At 45.2% G+C, this 13,599-nt stretch overlaps 1 protein-coding gene and 1 long non-coding RNA gene across 2 annotated transcripts in view; one reads left to right on the top strand and one right to left on the bottom strand.

The window, feature by feature from the left end:
- Positions 1-13,599, bottom strand: part of Lamc1 (laminin subunit gamma 1) — a 127,067-nt gene continuing 113,468 nt past the window's right edge. Inside the window, 7 exon segments of the mRNA NM_053966.3 lie at positions 1-2,821; positions 4,589-4,688; positions 8,472-8,630; positions 9,529-9,728; positions 10,723-10,837; positions 11,031-11,180; positions 12,678-12,822. Coding sequence (NP_446418.1) covers positions 2,565-2,821; positions 4,589-4,688; positions 8,472-8,630; positions 9,529-9,728; positions 10,723-10,837; positions 11,031-11,180; positions 12,678-12,822 — 1,126 coding nt within the window. The 3' untranslated portion in view covers positions 1-2,564.
- LOC148001684 (uncharacterized) lies at positions 4,910-8,565 on the top strand. Its single transcript, XR_015636018.1, has 2 exons — positions 4,910-7,307; positions 7,388-8,565. It is a non-coding gene; the product is annotated as an uncharacterized LOC148001684 (long non-coding RNA).

The following is a 13,599-nucleotide window of genomic DNA, read 5'->3' on the forward strand; positions in this document are numbered from 1 at the left end:
TAAAGGGTTACAAATATTCAGATTTTATTATAAATAAAATACTGTTTTCTTTTTAAACATAAAAAACGCCAAGTGTTGCGCTTTATTAACCTCCCTGTGGGGAAGACTGTAAAGTTAAGGCAAACAGCTAAGGTGAAGGCACATTTAAAAGGGCCACAGTTAGAGGGAAATTCCATGGAGGTGGGGGTAGGATAAAAACAATCTCTTCTGGGTGACACCCGGCATTCCACAGCAGCCATCCTGTCCATTTTATTACATAAAATACAGATTATTGGAACTATACAATAGAATAATGAATGGCTGTGTCGCAGGAGTGTAGTAAGGTATCATCTTGTAAATAACTTTCATTTTTAAAAATAAAATTCTTTTTAAAAATATACCAACAACGATGGAGAAGACAAACCAAAACACCCCACCCACCAGCGCTGGAGTAGAGCTGACCCAAAGGATGCTGGTGGCCTGTCAGCCATTTTCTTGCAACTGTGACCAGAATGTTAAAGTGGTGGCCTCATAATAGAGGAACTAGCCAATCAGCACTGAGCTTGGTGAGGCTGTGCCTCTGCAATAGCAGAAGAGGCCTCGGAGGAGCAAGAGCGGAACCTCAGGGATGCCAAGCTGAGAGTTTGTGGTCATCTCCGTTTGCCCAACAGAGCTGGAGCCAGGCTGAGCAGAGCCTCCTCTCTCATCAGTAGCCCTGTGCCGACGCCCTCAAGTGCTCCGTCAGCACATGCTCCCTTACAAAACTGACCCATGCGGGAAGGTTCCGTCTGCAAACTTTCCTCATCCCTTTACCCTGTCAGCTTGGCTACTGCTCCGGAGCAGGCATTGAGAACCGCACGGAGCTGCAGCTCAGATGGTCAGAGGTACAGGGAAGAGAGCCCTTTTCGGTCAGGCTGTGGAGGCGAGCAGGCTGATAGATCCGTTAGACAATGAAGATGCTGCAAACACAGGCAGAGGTGAAGCAAACACTGGGGACCAAGCATGACTCAGAGAGGGATGGAAGGGAGGAGGTGCACAGGTTCCTGGCCAGTGAGAGGGACAACTGAGCAGGGACGTGAGCGGACAGTGCCGTTCTAGGAGGACCAGGAATATTTACATAAACTCCTTACTCTATAATCATGATAAACAAAAATCCATTCACACAAAAAAATATAAATTTCAAATAATTAATAGCACCAGTGTGTCAGATAATAGTTTCTTTCCCCCCCGCTACGCAAAGTACAAAATTGCATAGTGTTAAAGGCTAAATATGAATCTCAGAGGCAGGTAGATAGGAGGAAGGGGGCGTGTGGCAGGGAACTGTCCCGGTGTGGTCTTAAGGGAACCACAGAGCTGAGGATCAGAGGTCGAGAAGCCCACTAGGAAACGCCATGCATGGTTCTTCCCTCCCCACACAGAGGAAAGGCTTAGAGTGGGCGGAGCCACAAAGCGCAGGAACTAGATGGGGTCCACGGCCTTGAGAAACACTGAGAGCAGCGTTTGCCACCAGGATCTGGCAAACAATGATGTGTTTTGAAAGAATGTAAATGTCAGAAGAGACTTGGAGCTAAGGGCCAAATGTCACATCTCTCTCCAACAGAGAAAGAGAAATTCACTTATGGAATCCTAATCATACCGGTTACATCCACTTCCCAGAAAATGGGGGGAAAGGAGATTTGCTTTTCTTTCATTGGTCAAGACCTTAGAGGACGACTGTTTTGATAGATATGCTAACAATAAGTTCCAATTCTAACACACTAACAAAGCTCCAAGAATTAGTAAGATTTGGGGGAAAAAAAACGTGAGTGGTTATCACATCTCTGTTTCTTCTGCACTGAGTCCTGCTTATAAAACTATCAAAAGCTACCTAGTGTAGTGGTATGTGCAAGCTGCCCATCCAGACTCTCTATCAGCTGCCTGAGGATTGGGAAAACGTTTATCTTCCTAGTCAATTAGCACAGGAGAAAAATGTAAGCATCTTTGAGCCATGCTCTCTCAGAGACCCACACGTAACTACACTGTTACCCGTAATGGCTCAGTGGCCTATGCTCAAACAGCCAGCATGTCTGATGGATGGCTACCAACGTTCTAAATGACCAATACCTTTGGCACAGGATGTTTATTTCCTTTTGCTTCAAAGAGGAGGCAGAAGATGCAGACTGGACATATTTGGTCATCTCAGTGCTATGGTGAGGAGCTGAACATCTCCTTCATAGAAATATGAGTACTAAGATAGGTTCTGATGGTGCTGAGAGAGGGGAGGGGGCTGGGTCTGCCCTGGCATACAAAGGCTCACGTGATGTGGGTATGCCACTGGAAGATGCTATGACTTCAGGCAAACAAGGGAAAGTTCCGGTAGGGTGCTCACAGGAGTGGAGGAGACACTTTATTAGGCAAAACCCTTTGTTCCTGGTTAAGGATGTTTAACTTGCTTCTCTTTAAACTCTGACTTTTCTTGGGTCAAAAGGACAGTGACAGAGAGCAGCAGAGAAGTGGGGGGGTCTGAAAAGTGTAATTTTTGTGTCAAGGCACCGAGGCCTCACAGGGCCCCCTGTCAGGGACACTGCCTTACAGCCCTCCCAACACTAGGGTTTCTCGATGGACGGGGTGTTAAAGCAGCCTGTTGGTAGTGTCTTCTTGATGTCCTCCAGGTTGTGAATGTCCTTTATGATCTCTGCTATGTCTCGGTCATAGTCCAAGATGGCTGCCTCCTGCTTCCGGGCCTCGTTCTCCAGGTTGGACACCTTCCTGTCCAGGTCGCTCACCTTCATTTCGTCTTTGGCTTTGTTCAGAGAGCCTTCGATCTCGTTGAGCTTGTTCAGGTCCACGGTGTCCAGCTGTCCTGTAGAGTCAGGAAGTGCACAAAAGAGAATGAGCTCATTCCATGAGAACGGGAGCTTGACTCCTCAGTGCCTGTGTTTGGTCATGAACTAAGGCCAGCAGCTCACAGATGCAAAGGTGGCCAGACATACAGGTGCTGCCATGTTCAAGGGCCTGAGTGATATTGACCTACCCAGCAAAGGTGGACAGAGTATATCATTAATACTAGAATAGGCTTTTTTTTTTTTTTTTGAGGAAGTGTTTTTTCACAGGATATTTTAATTTTCTAATACTTATTACTGTGCATGTATGTGTACGTGCATGTCTGCGTGAATGTCAAAGCATGAATGTGGAGGTCAGAAAACAGCTTCCAGGAGTTGGTTCTCTCTTTCCACTATGAGGGTTCCAGGGACTGAACTCAGGTTGTCAAGCTTGGCAGCTAGAACTTTTATCCTCAGAGACATCTCTCCAGCCCCCAGAGGATGTTTCTAAGTGCAAGAACGCACCATGCCTCAGACCTCACTTATGCTGAAGAAGGAGATTCGGTAGGACTCAATCCTCTGCAGGTTTCTAGGTGTAATCTAGGTGTAATCTGTGGACCATTTCAGTATCGTCAAAGAACGCCACAGTCTCTAAGGTAGAAGCATACATCCTCAACTCCTAGGTTTCGGAGAAGGTGGGCTGGTTTGGGGAGGGGGTCACTTCCTGCTTATCAGAGTTAGACGCCACGGGGAACCTTCTTATGGGAACAGCCAAGGTTGGAACGCTGAGATACTGTACACAAAGCTTCGCTCGAAATGTAGCAAGAAAAAAAAAAGTTTCTTTTGGAAGAAGATGCTCTATGGAAAACAAGACAGAAAGAGAAGCAGTTTCCTGAGCCCAGGTTGCCTCACCCACTCTCAGATGGTTGAGAATTATCCGCATGCATTTGGACAGCCTAAGGGATAAAGTAAGATGTAAAGCCCTTGCTTTAGCTTGCTCTCCTTCTAGGCTCGCCTGCAGGCACATAATTTATTATTATCGGTCTCTGAGACTGGTAAAATATTATTCCTCCCCCCACTTTGAAAGAAAAAAAAAACATTAAAAACAAATTCCTGGTCTTCAGCAGCTACACAACTCTCTCGTGCTGGAGTCCGGTGACAAAAGAACATAGGTCTTAAAAAAGATCTGCTTTCTACCAAACTGGGTTAAAATGAGAGCTCAGTGTGCTTATATGTCCTTGGAAACAAAACAAAATAAACCCAAGTGTTGCTCTCTTTTGGTGTGAAAGCTTTCACTTCATCAAATTGTTCTTCAGTTGGCAAGTGGAGAGAATTCTGGGCTCTCAAGTATCATTTTTATTCTACCCCTGAGCCTTTCTTTTTCATCCCTTAAGGATGCTCCACCAGTGGGCAGGACTAAGGGGAGATGGCTGTTTATTTGCATGCTGGACCTTGTCCACAGTGGCACCCCTAGCTGGAAGCTCATCTTCAAAGGTGAGGACCATGGTGCCCTACTGGGGCTGAGTCCAGGGAAGGCACCTCAAGTACTTGAACTTAATAGAGTCCCCAATTCACTTGCACTCTAGAACTGAGAGCCTGTCAGTGCTCCGACAATGCAAACTACCCTTACAAGGTTCTGCCAATTGGGACACAGTGTGCACCGTTATCTTTTAAATAAAAAAAGCGCTAAATGAGACATCCATATGGATGTGTTAACGGATGCTTTTGGAGAACTCGAACCAATGTGCCTCTGAACCCGTGGACCCACACCTGCGAGCAGGGGCTGCACCAACTCTTCCGTTACTTACCCAGCTGCTCCAAGAGGTCAGTCAGTTGGCTGAGGAGGCTGCTGACAGAGTTTTTGGCTTTTCTGGCATTAAGTTCAGCTTCCTGAGCAGCCTGTGAAGCCTGCAGAGGAAGAGGATAAACAGCATGAACACTTCTGACTCCATGTTCTCCTCTTCTCTAAATATTTTCCTCCAGTGAGCCAGCAGGGCTATTTTCAGATGCATTCCCCTTTTCTAAGCGATGAATCAGAGTCTCTCTCTCTGCTGGGTTTTGGGGGTGGTATCTTCAGGTGGAGGATGTTATTTCTACTGCAGAGAATGGTATATACTTTTTTTGTTTTTGATTGTTTTGGGGGTTTTTGGTTTCTGGTTTTTTGAGACTTACTATGTAACCTAAGTTGGTCTCAAACACAAGGTCCTCCTGTCTCAGCCTTCCGAGTGCTGGGCCTATTCCACCTGGGGACCCTTAATGATACAAGCAGTCAGAAAACCAATACGATCTCATTTTCTCTCTTTCCCCCACTCGAGACTACTTGGGGGTAAACACAGGATGAAATGTATTAAGTAGAAACAGGTTATTATTATTATTTTTTTCAAGTACAGGTTGAACATAGGAATTATTATTCTAGAATGTGAATACTCTTAGGGCCCTGATTATTAGAGATGTCTGATTCTTGTTTTCTCCAGAAAGCAAGACTTTTCTGAGAATTCCCTACACACACACACACACACACACACACACACACACACACACACACACACTCTACAATGGATATTTTCAAAGTCAACCAAAGGTAAACATATTTGGGAAAGTTCCATGAAACCTGAACAAACACACAGCACATGAGTCACAGGAAGCGGCGGAGGAAAAGGAAACAGCTACGTAGCAGAAAGCAGATGCTCTCCCCAACAAACCCCAGCCAGGATATAAAGGAGTGGCTTTGCACTCCCGGCCAGTAATTATTTTTCCTAGTTTTGGGGTCAGGACAAAGCAAATATTTGGGGATCAAAACATTGTGGAAATTTTAAAAACAGAAATAAAAAAAATTAACTGTTCAAATTGCAGCTGTTCTTGGAACCCATACAGGCTTCCTATGAGTTCCTAGGACTGGGCCACAGGACTGTGCTGGGTTTAACCTGTGGTGTCTTCCAGAAAGAGCCACAACCCTTCTGGTTGAAGAAAATGTTACTCAGGCAATACTAGCTGAATGTTGGACTTTCAAAACTGATATAATTACAAAAGAGAGAGTATATAGGGGGATGGCTTGCTGCTCTCAAAAAGTTATGGACCAAAAATAACAAGAGAAACTTACTTTTCACTCTTTGAATTAAACCCATATCCCTTTTTGGAACTCAAATATGTATCCTTTATTGTTTTTTGTGCTTTAAACACAGCTTCCATAGCAGTGACATCCACAGGGCTGGCAAGATGGCTGAATGGGCAAGAGAACTTGTCACGAAGTTTGACAACCTGAGTTCTAGTGCTAAAGTGCACGTGGTGGAAGGAGATCAAACTCTCCCAAGTCGTCCTGAGACCTCCACATGTGCCTTAGGGCACATGCATTCAAACCACAGGAAATAAATAAATGTAAATTAAAAAGAAGTCCAGAGATTCAGCGTATGAGAGAAGACTGATGTTTGCTTCATCGTAATTTTCATTTGAGTCTCACTTTGCATTGAAGAAAGAAAAAAAATCACATAACAATTCGACACAAAGTTTAAAAACGGCTATTTAGCCAGTTGTGGTGGTGGTGCACACCTTTAATCCCAGTATTTGGGAAGCTGAGACAGGAGGATTTCTATGAGTTCAAGGCCATCATAGTGTACCTAGAGAGCTACAGGGTAAAACCATTCGGTCTCAATTAAACAAAAGCAAAACAGAACAACAACAACAACAAATAAAAAACTCAGCTGTTTGTACAGAGCGGTGTACAAAGTTGTAATCACTTCCACAGCCCTTGCATTCCTCCTTTCTATCCCAAAGTAAACACAACCCACAGCTAGAGGCCCTATTTCATTCGGGGCTTTGGAAAACTGGCCTCTTCCTGACACTGCAAGGGGTAAGTCCCTGTGACTGCAACACCAAACAGGACAGGGATGTCAGAACTCCAGGAAGTTCTGAATGCAAACTACAGCACGAATGAACAGAGCTGCCCTCCTCCCTTGTACGGCAGCCTCACAGGTCCCCTCTTCCATGTGGTATGATACATGTCTGCTGGCACTGAAGGTGCACAGCGAAAGCAGGCGTGAGGCGGCGTGCTTCCCCGCAGTGCTACACAATGCCTCGCAAATGTCTTGTACAAGAGACTGGCCTCTGCCTCTAGTGAGCGAGCAGCTGGGAAAACTAAGAAAGAAACTGGCTTTTCATTGCAATCTCCTTTTTAAAAATTTACCCCATGTATGAATTATCCATTCAAACGACATTAAAAAACATGGCATTCACAATTGTGCTTTGTTTTCATTTGTTCTGTTTCAAGTGTTGGGAACTGCAGCTGTGGGAGAAGCTTTGGGACAGGACAACGTCAATACCTGGCAGAGGAGCCAAATTCTTTGTCCTCTATGTAAGCGTCTGACAGATTCTTGACCAGAAAATGCGATACAAACGGAAGCTCACATAGAAGAGGCGTGTGTGTGCTTGTGTGTGAGTGTGTGTATGTGTGTATATGTGTCTGTCTGTGTATGTCTGTGTGTATGTCTGTGTTTATGTGTCTGTGTGTGTGTGTCCTGTCTGTGTGTGAGTGTGTGTATGTGTGTATATGTGTCTGTCTGTGTATGTCTGTGTTTATGTGTCTGTGTGTGTGTGTCCTGTCTGTGTGTGAGTGTGTGTGTATGTCTGTGTGTGTGCATGCGCGTGTGTGTCTGTCTGTGTGTATATATCTGTCTGTCTGTGTGTGTATGTCTGTGTGAGTGAGTGTATGTGTGTGTCTGTGTGTGTATATGTTTGTCTGTGTGTGTATGTCTGTGTGAGTGAGTGTATGTGTGTGTGTCTGTGTGTGTATATGTCTGTCTGTGTGTGTATATGTGTCTGTCTGTGTGTGTGCGCGTGTGGGTCTGTGTGTGTGTATGTATCTCTCTGTGTGTGTCTGTCTGTCTGTGTGTGTGTGTCTGTCTGTCTGTCTGTATGTGTGTATGTCTGTATGTGAGTGTGTGTGTATGTGTGCATGTGTCTGTCTGTGTGTGTCTGTCTGTATGTGTGTGTGTGTGTGTGTGTGTGTGGGTCTGTGTATATGTCTGTGTGTGTGTATGTCTATATGTGAGTGTGTGTGTATGTGTGCATGTGTCTATGTGTGTGTCTGTCTATATATGTGTGTGTATGTCTCTGTGTGTGTGTGTGTGTCTGTGTGTGTATGTCTGTATGTGAGTCTGTCTATATATGTGTGTGTATGTCTCTGTGTGTGTGTGTGTCTGTGTGTGTATGTCTGTATGTGAGTCTGTCTATATATGTGTGTGTATGTTTCTGTGTGTGTGTGTGTGTGTGTGTGTGGGTGGGTCTGTGTGTGTGTCTGTGTGTGTATATGTCTGTATGTGAGTCTGTGTGTGTGTATATCTGTGTGTGTGTATAGCTGTGTGTGTGTATGTCTGTATGTGAGTCTGTCTATATATGTGTGTGTATGTTTCTGTGTGTGTGTGTGTGTGTGTGTCTGTGTGTGTATATGTCTGTATGTGAGTCTGTGTGTGTGTATCTGTGTGTGTGTATAGCTGTGTGTGTATGTCTGTATGTGAGTGTATGTGAATATCTGTGTGTGTATGTCTGTATGTGAGTGTATGTGAGTGTGTGTGTGTATATCTGTGTGTGTGTATGTCTGTGAGTGTGTGTGTGCATGTGCACGTTCGTGTATGTGTGTATATGTGTGTATGCTCGTGTGTGGGTTCCCGGAGAGCACCCCTCCACTGTGCCTCTTACCATTCCCGCCATCATCATGTCCTGGTCGGCATCATCTTGCTTCCTCTTCAGCTCATTCTCCGCTTCCTCTAGCTGCCTCAACATGCCATTCACCTCGTTATCCAGGTCTGTCACTTCTGAGAAGGTTCTCTCCGCATCCGCCTTGGTACTGGTGGCATTCTAGGCACAGAAGAAGCAACTGCTCACAGCACAAGCCAAAGGTCTCGGAGCAGCTTTCCCTGCTGGACAGCACATTCCTAGTCCCTTTCACAATCTGCAAAATGGCCCGGGTGGGGTCCAGGGAGAGCATCACAAAGACAGGCACTATCCCGACTCAATCTCATCACCTATTAGGTTCTCATTAAAAGAAAATCATTGTCAAATACTACAGCATTTGCTTTTCATCTGTGCTCTCTTTAATCTTTAGTATTTCCTGTCTGTTCTGACCATGTGTGGCTGAGGTCACACACAGAGAACAAGTACAAATGTAACCGTGAACCCTTCCACCGCACCATAGTGATCGTACTTTTTCAAGTGGATATATGTCAGGTTCAAAGGCTGGCGGCCGTTCTCGCGAGTTTAGCATCATGTTCCAAAAGGCCACATCCTGAAACATGTGCAACTTACGAAATAGAATCTATTTAAAACCAACCCTTTTCAAGAAATTAAACTTTTTTTTGTGATTCTCAGACACTTAATTTTAAAACAAGCTCTAATCTTTCCTTAAAATAAGTAAGATGAATCTTTAAATAAAAAGAGGCGGCCTGAAGAAATGCCTCTTTAGAGTGGAGAGAGCCTCTGCAGTGCGGTCCACAGCGGCTCTATGAAGGGTCTGGAGAATGCTTATTTAGGGGAGGGCAGGAACTTTTGTGGGCGGGGTCTCTGACGTATTCTAAGACCCACCCTTTTCACAACTCAGATCCCACGTCAAGACTAGAAAGTCCTCTTCCTGATTCTCTTTCTTCAGTGTATTACATATTCTCATTAGTATTGCAAAGAAAAGAAACAGACAAGGGTGGTTCCAGAGCGTTCTGTGTGTGATGTGCGAGCAGGGGCTGGAGAAGACGGAAGCGCTCACCTTCTGCACGCCGCTGGCAATCCTCTCCGCCTCGTGGGCTTTGTTCTTGGCCTCCGTGGCGTCAGCTGCTGCATTGCCCAGCGCCAGCTGTGCCTCCCTTGTCTTCTCATTGGCTTCAGCTATGGTCCGGTTGATGGCGGGAATTCTCCTTAGAGCTTCTTCAGCAGCTGTCTTGTTATCGTTCACTCGTCTATCAAAATCTAAAAGGAGTTCAAGACATGCATTTAAATTAAACTGCCGAGAAGGAAAACCTTCCACCAGGCTGCAATTGGATTTTGGTTTTTTGTAATAGATAAAAATCAGTATTCAAAAAAAAAAAATGGCCACTGTGAGGGAAATCTCAGAAGAGGAGGAAAACAGACAGCCCCACGCAGGTTTTCCAGGTCTCGTGCCACACGAATGCACATCTGTTTCTGAGAAGAGTCCTACTTGAGAAGTCACTTCCAAGCAGAGCCCTGAGCATGTCACTGTCATAGCCAGTGTCTTTGGTGTCAACTGTGTGTCAGGTAGCATGACATTCTTCTTACAAATGAGAAAACCAGTTACTCAAGAAGCTAACGTGTGAAGCAGGAGGTAAACAGGCCCGCTGACACCAAAGCAGCCAGTTGTTGTGAGTGTGCCTGCCAATCTTCCTCATTTATTGAGCCTGGGATTATTCTTATCAGACAAGAATCAGCCCCTCAGTGGATCGGGCATGTTTCTTTAAAACAAAGAATTAGGTGTCAGAGTCAGCTCTCTGTATCACAGAGAGGCTATGGTGACATGCTAGTCTAATGGCGGGCCACCCTCCCACACATGGCTTTTGGTCTTCAGTAAAGAGCGAAGGAGTGAGAAGATGAGGCACCCTGATTTTTCTTTCAAATACATCAGCTCTGGGTTTGGTGAGAGATCAAAGTGGAGAGCCAGCAAAGAAAATACCTGAAGTCGATTTCAAGTCTACACACACATGTGCACATACCCACACATGTGTGCACACACACACACACACACACACACACACACACACACACAGAGTGTAGAGGATGAAGTAGAGACTGCAAAAGATCATGGCTAACTACTGACTCTAAATAGTCTATGGGAATTACCACACTATTTTGTTCTGAGAGAATTGAGCTAAAAACAAAATGGAAAAGAAAATGAGCGACCGTCTCCTCGGAGGGCATGGGGAAGGTTTTGCTGTTCCTGACCTCATACCTTTCAGGTTGTTGAGAATGTCGTTAGCTTCTTGTAAGGTATTGCGTCCCTTTTTAGCAGCTTCTTCAGCAAGAGCCTTGGCAGCGTCGGCTCGAGCTAGGAGTTGGTCAGCGGTCTGCAAATGCACAGCAGGTCAGAGGACAAACCTTCCTGGGTCAGCCTTTCCTGATAACAGACAAGCCCCTCGCAGCCCCAGCCCAGAGACTGAAGCATACAGAGAGGCCACGCGCTAGACACGTGCTAGGCTCCCACCTGAGTGGTTTAAATTGTTGCCTCAAGAAACGCAGCCAGCAGCCAATCAAACTGACCTGCTGTTCGGCTTTCCCCTTCTCTAGAAGGTTCTTTACTTCATGTTCCTTTCCTCGCATGTCTTCCCTAAGGTCCTCGTAATCTTTTAGCTTCTGGTCAATCAGACGGTCCAGATCTGCAGCTTCTTTCTTGATTTTATTTGCTTCACTCTGTGACAAGCATGAAAGGTCATTACTTCTCAATGAAGTGATGGCAGTGAATGACAAGGTAGCGTAGGAACTTTGTAAGATTTAAGGCTCCATTGACAGCTTTAAGATAGCAGAGGGCAAAAATTTATGGACACTTTTTTTAACCAGGTACACTTTAGTTTCAAGTGTTTCCTGTACTTTGATGAATACACAGCTTTAGGCAGCCCACACCCCAGTCAAGATGCAGACTTGTCTATCCACAAGAAGCTAGTCCTGGGGGTCCCCATCTCTCCCTCCCACAGCTGCCTCCACCACACCCCCAAGTGCCACCATCGAGTCAGTCTTAATCGCTTTCCACATTTTATACAAATGGACTCAGGCGGCATTAGGTGTCTGAAGAGACCCCCAACCTTGTGATGCCAGCGGATACCTCGGGACTTTGGAAATAAGCCAGTACATTTCAACTTAATATTGATATGCAGGCTTTGTTTGAGGAACCATGGTTAGAAGGATGAAGCAGAAACTTCTAATTCCTTTGGAAAGTCGGTTATGTCAACTGATGTTTTGCCGGGGCACACAGGTTAAAGGATGTTTTCCTGAAGCAGACACGGGTGAAAGGGCGCTTGATGAAGGGAGTATAACTATGACCTCACAGTCAGCAGAAACGAGCACGGAGCATTGGCTTGGTTTGCTCTGCCTCCCTATTTTTCCCTAACGACACGCATGTGTTGGTTTGTCTTACGTAGTGTTGTTGAGCTTAACTTGTGATAATGCCACCCTTGAGAGAAACTTGCCCAAGAACTGCTTGTGAGGTTCCTGTGGCCTCGCCTCAGGCTGGTAGGTGAGCCGCCTGGCGGTTTCTTCAGGACTGAACTACAGCTGCCTGGTATCTGCCTGCCCAGAGGGCTGGTCTACAGCTGCTGAGTCGTATTTGGTGTTTGCTGTGAGAGTGAACGGCTGCCAAAGACGATGGAGATCGCCCCCAAAGAACTACTGCTGAACAGGTCCACTTCCCCCACATTCTAATGACTTTTCTACCTCTGCTGGGTGGTGGGCTAGAGGAGAGGTTGAACCCTTATTAAAGTAGGTTGCAAAAATGTATGCCCATAGAATGAAATAAAACACTACCAACTCCTGAATATTCTACCTGCCCCTGAGGATGCTGGTATAGTTCTTACAGGCTGGTATGGTTCTTCTTGCTCTCTAAATATCTGTTACATGATATCTAGGAGGAAGGCTCTAGCTGTACTGTGCTTCAAGCAACTCAACTTTATCACATTTTGGATTTACATGGCCATCTAGACAAGTATTCACATCACCAAGTGATCTTTGACCTTCACACCTATACTTCTTTATCTCACTAAGTTCATTTGCATAATTAAAAGTAGAACTCACCTTTACCAGTGAGTCAGGTGTAGGTCTGGAAGCGGGAGGCAGGGCACTGTCAAAGGGGCTCGTACTCAGACTGAGGGACGGGGTGTGACGGGACTGCAGTGACCAGAGCCTCTGCACACATACCTCTAGAGCCTCCGAGTCCACAGGGGTCAGCTGGGCCACACTGGCATAGATCTCCACGGCTTTGTCACCTGCTCGCTTGGCTTCCTCATGGACTCTGGCAGCCTGCTTCTCCAGGTCCTGAGAGATGTTCTTTGCTTGTTCATACCTCAGAAACAAATGGTGAAATTCAATTAAAAAAAAAAAAAGCTGGGGTTTTTTTTGTCTTTTTTTTTACATCTTAATATTAACCATAAACAATCTAGTTATTATCACTGGGACATCTCCAAACACCTCAAAGGAAATATTGTACCAAAGCTCTTATTCTGATATCAACACTTAGCTAAAAGTTACATTTCATTTTTTCAATTCTCTTTAGCTTACTGTTTATAAAGACTGGCTGTCCCTAAGCCCAAATTCCAACCCTGTACCGTTTTTAGCACTATTGTCACACACAGGAGGAGAATCTCACACCTGATCCCATGTGACAGCTACTATCGAACTGTGGATACACAATAAATACTATGTAACATTTTAGGCTTTGTGTACGCCAACATAAGTGAACTTTGTGTTTAGACTTGAATCTAATCCATAATCTCTTTATGTATTCAGATGTTCAAAAATATCTCTCTTAAGTCCCGAACACTTCTGGTCCCTAACCTTTCGACTTAGGGTTATTCAATTGGCACCTTCTCCCTTTAGGCCTGTGTAAAGGTTGGCGGCTCACTGTATTTCCCTACTTACTCGGGAGTTTCCTCTCTCTGGTTTCCACATATGAAGAATCTCAAGTACATGGCTAGTCCAGTTAGCTCCTTGTGCAGTTACAGAGCCTGGTGTGGCTATGCCTCCCTTCCCCCAATCACACTACCACTCTGAAAGCAAGGTAGACCTCATGTGCATGAGTGTAACCCCAAATCCATAGCCCTTGACGAACTTAATACACATG

Source organism: Rattus norvegicus, chromosome 13 (genome assembly GCF_021556685.1).
Source record: "Rattus norvegicus strain SHRSP/BbbUtx chromosome 13, alternate assembly SHRSP_T2T, whole genome shotgun sequence".
Classification (NCBI taxonomy): domain Eukaryota; kingdom Metazoa; phylum Chordata; class Mammalia; order Rodentia; family Muridae; genus Rattus; species Rattus norvegicus.